This window comes from Cenococcum geophilum (assembly GCF_001692895.1).
Source record: "Cenococcum geophilum 1.58 unplaced genomic scaffold K441scaffold_26, whole genome shotgun sequence".
NCBI lineage: Eukaryota > Fungi > Ascomycota > Dothideomycetes > Gloniales > Gloniaceae > Cenococcum > Cenococcum geophilum.
This window is the reverse complement of record NW_027137584.1, coordinates 1,992,918-2,008,914: the sequence shown is the minus strand read 5'-3', so window position 1 is coordinate 2,008,914 and position 15,997 is coordinate 1,992,918. Positions and strand designations below refer to the sequence as shown.

The following is a 15,997-nucleotide window of genomic DNA, read 5'->3' as shown; positions in this document are numbered from 1 at the left end:
CCCGTATACTACCGGTAGTTTTTAGGCTGGAGGATATTTTCTGTCACTGGCACGGCAACTCTGGATGGGACCTTGGGACAAAGTGACGGTGATATCCACTAGGGCTTGGTATATTTAATCTAGCAAGTTGAGGTGGATGACTGCGAGGATAAAAGTTGTTGATAGTTTTCGGGACGCAGTAGTAACAGGTGTGACGTTTCTGTCTTCTTTTCCGCCAAGACCAAGATCACGGCAGTTGATTGGACGATCTTTTTTCGTTTATGCACAGAGCCTTGCCAAGGCATCTCTAGCATATAGAGATTCTTTCGAATGGCTACACTTGATAGAGCAATCGGAATCTCAACATGGGGCCGATCAGTAGTCACGCTAAATGTCATTGGCTCAGGCGAGGCTAGAGAGAAACCACACAAAGAGCCCAATGGATTCATATTTCATTGTAAAATCACCACAAACGGTACGTTATGCTTTACACAGTAAATGTACTAATATATCAATATAGAACAGCCTCCTAGGCTGCGCTGCAATACAAGGCCGTATTATTCCTCCGCTTCCTACCATAGTAACGGCGAGGAACTAGAAGAGCAGAAACTTGACATCACAGGTCATTATGCATGGCAAAAAGGTATGTTCTTACCCGGGTTTCCCAAGCCGTAATGGCAGCTTATGGGATTTTGAATGTTGCATTTCTCCTTATCTGTAAGAGAATATTCATGGATATCAAGCCAGAAGATTACATTCATCATCGTCCCATGCTGTTGATCATTTCTCGCTGGGTAGCTCTGTCTCTGTTTGTCTCGCTCAAACTTGGAATGCCTAGTGAGGAGAGTCAGTAAACATGCTACAGTTCGAGGCAGTACGGTTCTACGTACTTCGAAGATCTCCAACCACATCCTTCGCTGAAAGAGACATCAGTAAAGAGCAACATAGTTAGGGTTTCGGACAGGGAACCTTTTCCAAAATAAACCTCCTCTAAAATGTAATGTTAGCTTCTCGTAAGTAAGTGACGCTAGATAAACGCCCAACAATAGAGTGGACCTACGTAGGAGGTTGCGCATCTTCAACTCCATATCCTCAACCATCTAAAAACCATCAAGAAAGGGTTAGCTTCCACGAACCTTTAGGGTTATAGAAATGCAACAGCATTTTATTGTGCGGAAGCTTTGTATTGAAGGTTTTAAGGGACAACGCACCTTGCCAATGTTGGCAACATGACTACCATCATCCTCAACAGCCATATCTTGCTCTACTTGCCTAACCATGTTGCCACTCAAATCCATTGTCCCCAGGTTCTCTGAGTCTGTCCCAAGACTGAGTATGACGGTGCTCGTGAGCTTGTAGTGTGCTGTACGAGCACGGTCCTGTGCGTCGAATACATGGATACTGTCCCAGCTACCAGAGCTCTTGGACGATGGGAATACGGCTATAGAATTAATTAATCATCTCCTAAAATCTCAAACTAATAGGATGGTGTGGGGGTCATTAACAAGAAGGAGACGTACACTTCTTGAGCAAGACGCAGCCTGCAAAACCGTCGTCCATATCCCACAAGTACACACTGGAAATGCCCCCTTCAAAGTATCTGATCATAGAGACCTCAATATCAGCCAGATGTTCCCATAATAGAATTCGAAGTATTTTCCAAGCTCATTCTCCTCCAACTCTATCTGCGTTTACTCACAGCTCCCGGTAGACATCAAATGCTTCGTTTGCCTTTATTTCCATCTTCCTAATACGGTCACTGGGTACGACACCCTCTCCATCCTCTACAGGGGGCTCAAATTCATTGCTCCATGGACTTCGCCAGCTATCCCCGTCGCGATTGTAGTCGCAGCAGAGAAAGTCCCGGCCAGTTTTTGTGCACTTCTTAACAGCTAGTGGTATATCAACAGATTCGAGGAGTTCTTCTGTGAGCGAGGGAGCCAGTTGGCAGAGATAGTCAACGTTCTTCTTAACATCCTTAGGGTTTAGGCGGCGAAGGAGGTCACTAGTAAATTGTTAGGTGGATCGAGGTTGAATAATATGCTAATACTCACAGAGCACTGTCTAGTGGGTCCGCAGAAGCCATGCTACGAGAAAGCTTTTCTGAAGAGAGGTGGTATGGAGTTGTCAACATTGTATCTCGAAGATGAGACCGAGTGTTTGGTGGGCTGGCTTGGCAAGTTTGCTCAGTCTGTATTCCCTTTCCTCAGAAACATGCGGGGGTGAAGATTTCACAACCCTGCTGATGATTGTTGGATGCTAAAAACGTGAAGAGATGGCCTATAACTTCCACTAGAGATTATGACGTTCCCTTTGTTGTTCCTGTCATCTCCGAGACCCCCAGGTGCTCTTTCCATTCTCTTTCCCATAATCCGGTAACATAAAACGCGGACATCCACCCAGCAACCGTGTTAAATAGATCCCATCTTATCACCATTTTGTGCTGGCTTACCAGTGCCATAATCTCAGTATTGCACGATAGATACAGAAATTCCTGCATAGGCCTTTCAAGTACTCGACTCTTTCCATAAATTTATTCATGAGGCGAGCCTTATTAGCCCGCATCTTGATTGGAGTTCTCTGTTAAGTAATCGATCATATATCCACGAGAAAACAACACACAATGTTAGAATTCTTTATTTTCAGCCCAGCGCCAGCGCAGATTCTAATTCCCTGTATCTATTGACATCTTCATTCTGTTTTACCTAACTGACGCCTTGGATTGCTTCTCCAGTTCCTATCAAAGGTAGCTCAAGGACACCAGGATCCCTCTATAAGCATATCATCTTCCTATTATTACTACAGCTTTGTAATCGACGCTCGCGTCTCGTGTCTCAACTCATTTCTCGTTTCAAGGAGGCCAATGGCTTCAAGCGAGTTAATAATGGTGTTCTTTTCTTCTAATTAAATTCTGGACTCCTCCACAACAGAAGCTGCAATCAAGCAGCAGTTGGTGGAAATGCAGGATTCTTCTTCGACCTTGAAGCAATGCTATTAGGTTAGGGTGTTACTTTAGCGGGGCTGGAGTGAAGAATGACCCTGAGTGAGCGTAAAGTTCCATTTATCCAGCTATTGCAATTAGAGAAAGATCAGCAATTTACTAGGTCTACGTATTCGACAGACGTTATTGAGCTGTATTGGAGGCAGTCTAGACGCATCTTCAAAGCACATGTTGAAACATATGGCCGTTCCTGGATTTGGCTTATGACGCTTGATATGCTCTGGATTTAAACTTATTCCTGCTGAATAGCTCAAAGATTTAGCGAAGGAAATTATAATTCGGTCATCGCCAAGTTCCCCTCATTTGGGCCTATCGCCTCCGGGACACCTGGCCAGTGAATGCTAAATTCTACGCTAACGGTATTGGCCGCACCCGTGACAATCTAGGAGCTGCCTTCACCTCACTCCACCAACTGTCTTGCCTCAGAATTCTTCGTTCTCAAGTTCTACCATCCATTCAAACCCCTCTTCTATCTATCCATACCGTCTCAAAACATTTCCAAACATCATCTAGCATCATCGAAATGTCGGACACTCAAGGCACCCCCGCAGACACGCTGTTCACTGAGAGAGAGTCGAAAATGCTCGGATGGGTCATGCAGTCACTCAAATCTGGACCACCAGAGGTCCGTACATAGATCTATTTCACATTGAGGCTCATCTTATTCCTATTGCGCACCATCAGTTGAGGTTCAATGCCCTTTGGCACTATAACGACTGTTCATATAGCACCTTCAGACTCGCTAATGCCTTTCACAGGTAGACTACGACAAGCTGGCCGCGTTCGCTGGAATGTCCAACCCCAAGTCTGCTTCCAACGCTTGGGCTAAGATAAAGCCAAAGTTATTCAGTGATGCTACCACCACTAAGCCTACTACCCCCAGGAAGCCGAAAGGCAAGAATCCAAATACTGAGAGCGGCGTTGCACCTACCACCGAAGCTAATGGCGAAGTCGGTGGAGCTCCCAAGAAGACCCCATCTCCTCGTAAGCGCAAGCCCGCGGCGAATAAGGAGGACGGTGGTTCACCGAAGAAGAAGGGCCGCAAGCCCAAGAAAGATGTTGAGACTGAAACCAGTAAGTGTTTCCGGGAGCTTTATCTCACAGCCAACTCCAAAGCTGACTTCTCACTTAGCTCCTACTAATGATGATGCTGTCACCGATGCCAGCGAAGCCACTACTCTCGTCAAGTCCGAGGAAGCTGCTGAGGAGGAAGTTGCTTAGTCGAAGGATAGCGGTAGGATGATATGGCCAGGATATATTTTCTCTGACTGCCAACGACTTAATGTGTCATTCGCTTCGTTGATAAAAGTTCGCGGTGCTAAATTTTAAGGGGCACACTTGCCTTGGCACTTTGGAAGTGTTAAGTTCACCACGGGACTACACTTATTTTAAGTTTCTTCGTGTTTCTTTCCTTTACGGCTTCAAACGGATCCGATACATTTTACATACCATGAGCTACGGAATGCTTAGGCCCTTACGGGTGAACTAGGCATGGAAACTTATTCCTAAGCTCAATAACCAACAGCATGTCACAAAATTTCTGGGTCTTGGTCATTATGATGAAATGAACAATCCTAAAACAAAACCTGGATAACTTAGATGAGCATATTTCTCCAAACATGACTGGGCCATTGCTGCTATCGGTAATTGTAGTTCCAAAACATTTACTGTATGTCAGTTGCGATTCTAAGATGTAACAACGCAACGCTGATAAAAGATAAAATCTTGAAATCTCCCGTTAAGTATAATGCTACCAAAAAACCTAGTTTGCTAACTTTTAGAAATTTTGATAAATATTGGGCTCGTTGAGCCTCTGGTGTTCTCCGCATAGGCTAAAAGAAAAATGTGCCACGACTTATTGTTTATTCCTGGCTGTCTCCGCTGTCTCGTCCCCGTTACTCTCGACACATCCTATCCAACATCATTTAGGACCACAATTGTTTGATCATGATGAATGAAAAGTAAAAGACCGGCCTAGGCTGGCCTAGGCATGGTCTTCCTTTCCGAATATTACCAAGCTCAAGCATACGAGCACGGGAAGGTACCTGGATACCTCATGCTAAAAATAAATTAACAGTCATTTCTCCAATGCACCTTTTAAAAACCAGTGTTCTAATGGATACATTCATCGAGACCCATCTGCAGCTTTATCCTTAGTGCGATCCACTCGGGNCATGTTGATGTTGTAACCCTCTAGCGCAGATCGTTAATCACGACATTGTACCTTGCGAAGGCGTATTCAACCAGTCCATATTAGCTAATTTGCCAGCCAAAGGAGCAACCACAGCAATGCGATAATTGGCGTGTAATCAGTAATGGGTTCGAGGTCAGGCTATATAGGACGTTAGCAGAGAAATCCAGCCAATCCAACGGCGACATGGCTGTATTGTGGGCTTTCATTGCTGTATTGCATCATTTCTAGTCTTATGCCCCCCTGGTCATTTTTCAAACGGTATGTATATGTAATCTTGTTCCGGATTTCCAGTATGCCAGTCCTCCAGCACGATTCCATTTACCACTCCGGTCCCTTACCACAGCCATGGTGTTGGAAAAGGCAGATCGGGACCTTGCAGAAAGTAGGCCTGGAGTTTCTACGATCTCATCTGACTCCGAGATTGAAGGAGTAACGGGATCACCGGTCAATGAGAAGGCGCTTTTGAGGAAACTTGATCTTAGGCTACTGCCAGCAGTGTCTGTGCTCTACTTGCTCTCTTTCCTTGACAGAAGCAACGGTACGTTATCCCTTAAGCCATAGGTCACAAATTGAAGATCTTACTGATACTCTTCCAGTTGCCAATGCCCGGCTGGAAGGCTTAACGACTGATTTGCATATGAGCAAGCTTTCCTTGATCAACATGCACCACAGGCACATCTGACAAACGCATAGCTGGCAACCAGTACCTCACTGGTTTGACGCTTTATTTCATTGGTTACGTTTTGTTCGAGGAAAGTACCTCCTAAGCGGCCGCAGGCTGAGCTTGGCTAACGAATATCAGATACCCTGTAACATCGTTCTTAAAAGAACGACGCCAAAGCTATGGCTCCCTACCTTGACTCTGACATGGGGAGTTGTTGCCACTCTCATGGGTGTAACGCAAAACCTTGCGGGTTTCTTTGCAGTTCGCTTCTTGTAATTGCTCTTTTGAAGTCCATCTTGTATACTTACTAACATCTCCAGTTTGGGCATGACTGAAAGCGGTCTCTTTCCCGGTGTGGTCTTTTACTTTTCTATGTGGTACAAACGCAAAGAACGACAGTACCGCATCGCACTTTTCTTCAGCGCAGCTTCCTTAGCCGGTGCATTTGGAGGCATCCTTGCATGGGGAATTGCGCACATGGGAGGGGTTGGAGGACTAAATGGTTGGCGTTGGATCTTCATACTTGTAGGTGGGAGATTTGTCAGGCGCTGTAATATTTCTAACGCCATCCCAGGAAGGTATACTGACGGTTGTGGTCTCCCTCGCGGCTTATTTCTTCATCTCCAACTATCCATTGACGACTAGTTGGCTATCAGATGAGGAGAAGTCATACATCCATGCCCGCTTAAAAGCCGATAGCGACGCCGCTCATGACGAGAAGTTCAACTGGGGCGATGTTTGGCTTGCAGTTGAAGACCCAAAGTGCTGGTTGTACGGCCTGGCCTTCCATACTCTGAGTCTCCCTTTGTACACCCTATCATTATTTTTAGTAGGTGAAACCTCAGGTGCAATACTTGAATAGGGGCTGACCACAGTAACTCAGCCAACAATCATTAAAGCTATGGGGTATACAGCAGCCCAATCCCAACTTCTTACCGTGCCGCCGTATGCCATAGCAACTATCTTTACCGTTATTTGGGCTGTCGTCTCCGAGAAGAGTGGCCGTCGGGCTCCTTTCATCATTGCATCGTCCGGCATCGGAATACTTGGCTACATAATTCTTCTAGCAAACCCTTCACCTACTAAGAGGCCCGGAGTCTCCTATCTGGGCACCTTTTTTGCTGCTGCTGGCATTTACCCAAGCACCGCCTTGGCGCTGTCCTGGCCAGCAAACAACGTCTCTGGACAGACCAAGCGCGCCACTGCAAATGCAATGCAGATCAGCATTGGCAATCTTGGAGCAGTTCTCGGAACGCAATTGTACCGACCAAATACCTCGCCAAAATATGTGTTGGGGCACTCCTTTGCGCTCGGGTACTTAGCTATGAATATTGTAGTAATCAGCACTTTGTGGTATATCTTGGCCCATGAAAATAGGAAGAAGCGTCTATATCTTGAGCAGAATCCTTCAACAGGCTCCTTTCATGACATCAGTGAAGATGGACTGAAAGGTGACAGACATCCGCGATGGAGATTTAATGTTTGAAAGGTTACGAGAATTTCCTTACTGCGTTGTACTCTCACACTCTTTTATAATGCAACACTTTTAGTCCTTCTTTATCCCTACAGCAAGGGATTGTATTGGAATAAATATATGGACGTTCGCGGTCATAAATTCTCGTGGCCCCAATATAAGAAGAGTTTACAAGGCACTGCGCGATGATAATAGTTTCGGCGACATTGATTAACAACACAAAGAGCAATCGTCTTAATTCCGACCTCCTAGTTACGGGGTTGCCCCACTGGTTTGGTTTTATTTACTAGCATTCTAATTTTTCACAACAACATAGACTCTCCCTGACTTATTCTGCTTTCATAGCTTCGCCTTCTCCCCACCAAATTTTACGTCTACTTTCCTTCTTTCACCACCCATCTTCGCCAATCACCCACTTACTCTCGTCATACCCCTGGGGCCAAATCCCGTTTTTTCCAGGAGCTAGAGGTGCTTCCTGATTGCTATAGCTGAAATGTGAAATTCTGCATAGTTATTTCATATCCTATTTTCCAATGCTATTTGACTTGTTCGATGGTCCCTTGCCCACCAATATGTTTTCCTTGTCATACAGCAACTTGTCTCTTCACCAACCCAATATCTAAATTCTGCCAATTTACCTCATTCTCCAACCGCTCCCTTAAACTCTTCATGTGTATCTCTGGCACATCAAGAACAACAACGACCTTCTCCAACCTCAATGAAGACCTGGCCCAGTATCCAATTAATCGCCCCACACCACCTGTAATACTCAAAATAACCATTGTATAAACAGCATTAATAGGGAAGATGAGAATCATGCTAGCCAGAACAACAGTGGCGAACGTGTACAGCGCGTAGGAGATGACAGATGAGGTCGTCTGGGTGATCCAGCGTTTCCATCCGTGGTGACGGCACCGCAAAACGACGGTAAGATCTCTAACCGGCCCATCTGGTAACAGCTTCCGCCTCCCAGACGTCAGCATTCGTCCCTGTCCTGAATGAGAGAGGACAGGTCTAGATGTCGTTGATATGGCCGCTCTCGCATTCTTTGGGATACGCAGCGTGATTTGCTCGATGCGGAAAAGCCACGGCCGTAGGGCGATATTTAGAACCACGAGAACCTGACTCAAGGCTACCCATAATGAAATGTGGACCTTGACCGGACAAGCCCATACCACACATCCGTAGCGGGTGAGTCTCCAAACCGAACACCAGACCCCCCCAGCACACGCGATCAAGGCCATGAACGCCCCAATCATATGAAATGTTTGATTCTTGAACCATCTTCTTCCACCTCTCTCGTTGTTGAGGCTTTTTGATACATGAACGCCCCAATCATATGAAATGTTTGATTCTTGAACCATCTTCTTCCACCTCTCTCGTTGTTGAGGCTTTTTGATACAAGATCCACGATGCTCTTTTGCGCAGTGAGAATGTACTCCGTATGCTGCTCGAAAATATTAGGCGGCTCAGAATTGGTGAATCGGCTGCTGAAAGAAACGGTACTGGACAACGCAAGAAGCAGGGCCAGCATAGGGCTTTCATACAGAGTTGCTGATAAGCAAGCAATCAATCTTGAGGTCTTGAAATTGATTGATTGTATAAATTAATACTCACGACTTGATTGAGGATTGATTGGTTAGCTTTTTTAGAGGCTTGATTGAAGATTGATTGATTAATATATAGACTTATCGAATATTTGGCAGCGCTTCGCCGTAGCGTTAAAATTTGCCTTCTAATAGCCTCGAATTCGCCCAGAATCCTCCACTCCTTTACTGTTTATCCATTATATCCTTTAATGTGATGCTAACCGTCCTCCTGACCGTCCGTTTTACCTAGAAAATTATAGTGTTACCGGTATAATTTGTGATAATCCTCGCGATAAGGCTTATAAGGAGTTTTGTAATACAGCTTAAAAGCTATAAGAGGAAGCCTGCGATACGGCTCGCGATAAAGCACGAGCTTATAATGTAGTATAAGCTCATGAGGCGCGAGTAGCCTATGAAGCGGCTTCTATGGTTGCCTGTGCGCTAGCTTATATATCAGCAGTAGCCTGTAGAGCTTGTATATTCGGATCTTGGCGTGGTGTTAAGCCTCTAGGTGTAGCAGGAACAGCTACAGCCTTTTTAAAGCCTATCTTTTTCTAAAATCGATTACACGAAAGAGCAGCAATTATTATAGGCAGTAACCTAGATCGACGCTTTTCTAATAAATCGCCACACTTACTAAATCCTCGCTTATAGTTAGTGCTTGCTGCTGGAATAGTTAGTATATCAAGAGCCATGCGGCTAAGTTGTAGATACTTAGTTTAAAGCTGCTACTAATACTTAATAGGATCCTACGCTAGAGGGTGGTCTTTATTAAGTGGCTTAATCTTCTTCCAAGTCTTATATTCATCGTTGTTGCTAGCTTAGCCCTTTGCTACACTAGTGTTAGCTTTAACGTATAAGTCACAGGCTGTATAGAGACGTAGCCTCTTCCATAGCGGCTTAATAGCTGATGACATAGGCTTATCTAAAGCTTCGCCCAAAGCTTTATTTGGAAGAGCTTTATATTCTACCCATAAAGCTTAAAAATTGGCGTCGTTCGTTTTAAGCTAATTTGGCCTATCCTTCCAAGCATTCTTGTAGAAGAGCTTAGTGTAAGGATGCAGAATTACTACCGCGTAGTAGATAGGCGTCTCGTTAAGCTTTTTAAAATACTCGTTTAACTTTAACTAGGCCATATTAATGTTAATCTTAATATGATCTTCTATAGCCTCCTAATCAGGGTAGTCCTCCTCTATAGCTTTAGTAACTCAATCCTTCTGTTCTTTAAGAACTATAAGTAGCTAATTAAATGTAGAAATAACCTCCTAGATGGCACCATTTGAGCCTACCTTCCCTCTACCCTTAAGCATACTTATAGCCTTGTAAAAAGGGCGAAGAATATTAAGGTAGTTATTTACGACTTGCTAATTATATGTAGTAATTCCGCCAACTTTAATATAGAGGCGTGCCTTTATTTCCGGTGGCTCTTGACCTCGGCTTCTTATAAAGGATTAAAATACTGCCTTTTTCTTCTCGAACTTATTAATCTTAAAGGTTTGATATACATTAAGGGTAGGCTATAGTTCTATAGCTCTCTTAAAGGCGTTAAAGTAACTATTTTAGCGCGTCTTAATGGGTTTAACTAGCTACTTAACCTTAAAGTTTAAATTAGGAGGAACGTTTTATGTAATTTGGAAGGACTTAAAAAGCTTAATCTGTTAAGCCATATTAATAGAAACAATAAGATTACAGAGGGCTCTAAGAGCACCTTCCTTTCGTCACTCTATAAGAAACTTCTCTTCTTCCTAGCCTAAATTAGTAGCAGTAAAAAAATAGGCTAAGGCTACTTATAGGAATATTCTTATCATTCTTAAATAAGTCCTTGTTTTTTAACTATATAATTTACTAGGCTATAAGATTAAGTATATAATAGGCACACTGGCTATAACGGTAAGCCGTAATAAAGTTAAACTTAATAGCTAAGCCTTTTACTACGGTGTTATTTTTGAATTTATTATCTATAACAAAATAGCCTAGCCGCTCTTTTATAATGTTAAATATATTAAAAACGCTTCTAATAACCTCCGTATAATTCTCTCCAAAGTAACGGCCGAGTTAGGCTAGTAGGGCTATTATATAGTCGCGAATCTTGCCTTTATAGTTAAGGTAATAAACCTATATACCCGTAAGAGTGTATCTACTATTTAGTGTTAACCAGCTATTAAAAGATATATAGATTTATAACTACACAGTAGAGAGGAACTCCTTTATAGATAGAATATAGGCTTTAAACTCTATTATAACGAAATCTATAACGGCTTAATAGTTCTTCTATAGAACCCGCTTAGCCTTAGGATTTATAAGTTATAATATCTTACGGAAGGCAGGCGTCTCGAATTTGCGTAAAGGGTGATTATTTTCTATAATCTAATCAACAGCTAACTGTTTAAAAGCTTCTGTATTAAAGCCACCAATTAGAGCGTTAGTAACTGCTTAAGAGACATAATAGCCACTTCTTATAACTTACTCTAGAAGAGTACTCTACCTAGCCTCTATAGCCAGTATAATCTTACCATGCTTATTAACTCCATAGCCCTTCTTATTCTACCTAAGATAGGCAGTAGCAGCACTAGTTGCTTATATAATGTTATACCGGCCTTAGCCTCCGCAGTTAATAATCTTATAGATATAGTAGTACTTGTAAATAAAGATAATTTGCTTATTATTAACCCTGCTTTATAACTAATATCTATACTTATATATCTAGCTAGGCGTCCATAGTAGGCTATAATAAGGCTTTATAAGGTTAGGTAGTTATTTCCAGTTAATACCATTATATTAATTAATCCCGTTATCTTTAGAGTCGCTGTTAATCTTAATAGAGGTTTTAGTGGGAGTAACAGCTTTAGAGAGGGTAAGGTTAGCGTTAATTCTATTTCCTATATTTAGCGCGTTAATATTAGCCTATAATAGTTCCTCTGCCATTATAGCAGTATTAAATAATAATTATTTAACGCTAGTATTAAGGTTTAAATTAGGAATAGTGCAAATTTAAGGACCCTGGTATATAATTTCGGCCTAGAAAAATAATTTAATTAGGCCTAGTAACTGCTATATTAGGCTTAGCGCCTATACACTTAGACCTCTAACTAAAAGCCTATTACTAAGATCTTATATAATTTATATATAAAATATACAATCAATCAATTAATCTAAGCCTTCCTTAATAGATTGATTGCCTAAATTAAACCCTTTAGATTGAATTGAAGATTAATTATATAATATAATTAAGCAAGCAATCTAAATAATCTGAATTGCTTATTAGCAACTCTGCTTTCATACACAATAGCAACTATTTCTTTAATACTATTGCTAAGTAAACCAACAATAGTAGGTATAAACGCTAAGATACTCGCAGCTGAAGACTAATAAGACAGATAGTCTCCTGTGGCTTGATAGAGAATACATCACATAAAAGTAGAGCACAAAGTTTTCTCGTTAATTCCGGTGCCGGTGAAGTTGAAAGCTTAGTTCACAGTGGCTGGATTTCTAGGATTAGGATTGTCCTAGACAGCTTAGTAGCGGTAAGCATTAATCCAGCCTTAAACCCAGCCATTATTGTCAATCGATTAAAATAGAGGACCGGAGAAGTGTCGCAATTTGACTATAAGGGTACAAATGATGACAGGAAGGGGAATGGAGAAAATGGTAATGTTCTGCCCTATACTGGCTCGAGCCTCGTTCCGGAAAATTCCTACGTCATACCGGAACAAATCGTCTTTAAAAAGGAACGATTTGTGTATCGGTTTTATTGTCTTAATTCCGGAACAATTGCTTTATTCTAGAAAAGATCTTTAAAAGATTAGGCTAATTATAAGGTGGTATAACAGCGCAAGGCTTGCTAACGCCTATATATAAATCGTAAAGCTCTTTAAAATATATTATACTAATGACTTTAGTTTTCTTCCCCTCTTAATCTAATTGGTAAATTGTTATTGGATAACATCTAGACTAGCTTTAAATTACCCTAACTATACGTATATAACATTACCAAAACGGCTAGTTAATAAGCCTAAGCTTAGTAGTTGGTTTATATTTTCATCGGGAAAATATTCGCAGGATGAGATTCAAGTAGACTTTGGTTTTCGCGTTTCGCGTAATTAACATGCAATTTGACCAACTCAACACGCAATTAACCAACTTGACACGCAATTGACCAACTTAACACATCTAAAAGTTAAATAACACGCAGTTAACTAACTTAATAACTTTAAAAGTTAAATAACACGTAGTTAACCTACTTAATAGCTAACTGCATATTCCTTAACACGCAATTAACCTACTTAACATATTTAAAAGTTAAATAACACGCAGTTAACCTACTTAACAACTTTAAAAGCTAACTGTATATTCCTTAACATGCAATTAAGGTAAAGTTATATACTAATTACGCAAATAAATTTTTACACAGTTTTATTACTTAGAGACTCTACATAAGGCTCTACATAAGGCTCTACACAAAGCTCTACACGAAGCTCTACACGAAGCTCTACACGAAGCTCTATACGAAGCTCTACACGAAGCTCTACGTACAGAGGCTCTGCACGAAGCTCTGCACGAAGCTCTACACGAAGCTCTACGTACAGAGGCTCTGCACGAGGCTCTGCGCGAAGCTCTGCCTACGGAGGCTCTGCACGAGGCTCTGCGCGAAGCTCTGCGTACGGAGGCTCTGCACGAAGCTCTACGTAGAGGCTCTGCACGAGGCTCTGCGCGAGGCTCTGCGTACGGAGGCTCTGCACGAAGCTCTGCACGAAGCTCTGCACGAAGCTCTACGTACAGAGGCTCTGCACGAGGCTCTGCGCGAGGCTCTGCGTACGGAGGCTCTGCACGAAGCTCTGCACGAAGCTCTGCACGAGGCTCTGCGCGAAGCTCTGCGTACGGAGGCTCTACACGAAGCTCTGCGCATCGGGTCCCCGCTATATTCCCGATAGCGTCTACACGTGTCTCTGCCTATGTAGCCGCTTATTTTTACCCTTCCTTCCTTACATCCTCCTACCTAGGAGGCACTAGAACGGCAGCCAGCAGAGGACCGTTGCTAGAACTAGATGACTATCGCTAGAACCAGACGACGTCGCCAGAACCAGACGACCGTTACCAAAACCAGACGACCGTCGCCAGAGCCAACGACCGTCGCCAGAACCAGACGACCGTCGTCAGAGACGGACTATCGCCAGAGCCAGACAACTGTCGCTAGAGACGACCGTCGCCGGAACCAGACGACCGTTACCAGAACCAGACGACCGTCGCCAGAGCCAGACGACCGTCGCTAGAGCCAGACGACCGTCGCTAGAACCAGACGACCGTCGCCAGAACCAGACGACCGTCGCTAGAACCAGACGACCGTCGCCAGAACCAGACGACCGTTACCAGAGCCAGACGACCGTTACTAGAACCAGACGACCGTCGCCAGAACCAGACGACCATCGCTAGAACCAGACGACCGTCGCCAGAACCAGACGACCGTCGCCAGAACCAGACGACAACGACTAGCCAGCGAACACTATAAACGATTCGATCGATTGATCGAATCAAGGTAGCACAGACAGGTAGGCACAAACAGGGAGATGCTGACGGGTAGGCAGATGNAGATAGGTAAGCAGATATAGACAGGTAAGTAGATGCAGATAGGCAAGCAGATGCAGACAGGTAGGCAGATGCTAACGGGTAGGCAGATATAGATAGGTAGGTAGATATAAATAGGTAGGCGATGCAGACAGGTAGGCGATGTAGACAGGTAGGCAATGCAGACAAGTAGACAATATAGATAGGTAGGCAATGCAGGCAGGTAGGTAGATAGGCAGGTAGGTAATATAGACAGGTAGGCAATGCAGACAGGTAGGCAATGCAGATAGGTAGGCAATGCAGATAGGTAGGCGATGTAGGCAGGTAGGTAATGTAGACAGGTAGGCAATATAGGCAGGTAGGTAGATAGGCAGGTAGGTAAGTCAATAAGTAGATAGGTAGAAGAGAACCATCGCTATATTATATTAAATTATCTAAAATAATATTTATTTTGCTAGCCTTATAAATAGCTTTAAAATAGCTTTTATTTATTTAAAATATGCTATTAGTATAAAAGAGGTAAATATAATTATAGTTGCCAAATACGCAGATTGCTGGCAGGTTGCGCGCAGGTTGCGCGCAGGCTGCGCGCAGGTTGCGTGTCAAAAAAACATGACATAGGCTAGTCGGTCGAGTTGCCAAATGACCTCAACTGCGCGCCAATTGCGTCAACCACCAACCATTGAGGCCATTGAAAGGGTACCATATTTTGCCGATGTTATACCTAAGTATAAGGCATTTTTATAGAGCTCTCGTGGAGCCTCCTAAGGTGTTAATTTTCTTATTACGATTACCCAATTAGGACTAGTATAGGGGCTCTAAAAGTTGAACTTTATAAGCTTTAACGTCTGTTAAATTTTCTTATTAGTTCTTATTTACCGCCTTTATACACAACTTAATTAGATCCTTAATAAGATATATATTTTATCTATAAGTTCTAAATATATATTAACTTAATTGCCAGCTTAAATCTAATACTAGTAATAGTAATATTAACCTCCGCGACCTCCGCAACCACCTCCGCACCTAATATAATTGCCTCTTCTTCTACTATAGACGACTCCTATAACGTCTCTTATGCTATTTCTGCCTTCTTAGTTATAATAAAGCCTACCTTTACTAAGTATCTAGAAGAAACTAGAGTTAACTTAATAAAGCGCGTCACCTAGCCTAAATATAATAATCTTATTTCCTGGCTCGTAAATCTAAATTATATAGCCCACTCGCAGGTAAAACACAACGCTAAATTAAAGGCTAAGCAACGGTGGTATATAAGAGAGGATATTCCCCTAAAGCTACGAGGTCTTTGGAGGCATTTAATAGGGCCTAATAAGCGGGCCTTAAAGGTAGTTCCTAAGCCAGATATTTATAATATAATTATAAGGAAGTATAGCAATATTAAATACTTAGGGCAGAAGAAGACTTATCGTATAATTATAACTAAGTATTACAGTATAAGATCTATTAAAGTTAAATAGCTACTTAAGCACTGTCAAATCTATAAGGAGTAAGTATTATTTTTAGAAAAAATCTC

General features: G+C 42.6%; 4 protein-coding genes across 4 annotated transcripts; 2 read left to right on the top strand and 2 right to left on the bottom strand.

The window, feature by feature from the left end:
* Positions 1-739: 739 nt before the first annotated feature.
* On the bottom strand, positions 740-2,065 carry K441DRAFT_687771 (F-actin capping protein beta subunit; the record flags this gene model as incomplete). Its single annotated transcript, XM_067652123.1, has 8 exons — positions 740-813; positions 870-896; positions 949-969; positions 1,040-1,079; positions 1,191-1,420; positions 1,500-1,579; positions 1,679-1,984; positions 2,034-2,065. 8 exons carry the CDS (start codon positions 2,063-2,065, stop codon positions 740-742), a joined length of 810 nt encoding a protein of 269 aa, XP_067503092.1.
* Positions 2,066-3,503: 1,438 nt separating this feature from the next.
* K441DRAFT_706150 (uncharacterized protein) lies at positions 3,504-4,201 on the top strand (the record flags this gene model as incomplete). The annotated part of the gene is made up of 3 exons (XM_067653640.1): positions 3,504-3,605; positions 3,739-4,054; positions 4,113-4,201. The coding sequence occupies 3 exons, from the start codon at positions 3,504-3,506 to the stop codon at positions 4,199-4,201; spliced, it is 507 nt and encodes a 168-aa protein (XP_067503091.1).
* Positions 4,202-5,519: 1,318 nt separating this feature from the next.
* Positions 5,520-7,459, top strand: K441DRAFT_706149 (MFS nicotinic acid transporter-like protein Tna1; the record flags this gene model as incomplete). The annotated part of the gene is made up of 7 exons (XM_067653639.1): positions 5,520-5,712; positions 5,771-5,815; positions 5,868-5,919; positions 5,952-6,110; positions 6,159-6,363; positions 6,413-6,667; positions 6,722-7,459. The coding sequence occupies 7 exons, from the start codon at positions 5,520-5,522 to the stop codon at positions 7,322-7,324; spliced, it is 1,512 nt and encodes a 503-aa protein (XP_067503090.1). The 3' UTR covers positions 7,325-7,459.
* A 241-nt stretch (positions 7,460-7,700) lies between these two features.
* K441DRAFT_723120 (uncharacterized protein) lies at positions 7,701-8,571 on the bottom strand (the record flags this gene model as incomplete). The annotated part of the gene is made up of 2 exons (XM_067654081.1): positions 7,701-7,815; positions 7,925-8,571. 2 exons carry the CDS (start codon positions 8,569-8,571, stop codon positions 7,701-7,703), a joined length of 762 nt encoding a protein of 253 aa, XP_067503089.1.
* Positions 8,572-15,997: the final 7,426 nt, after the last annotated feature.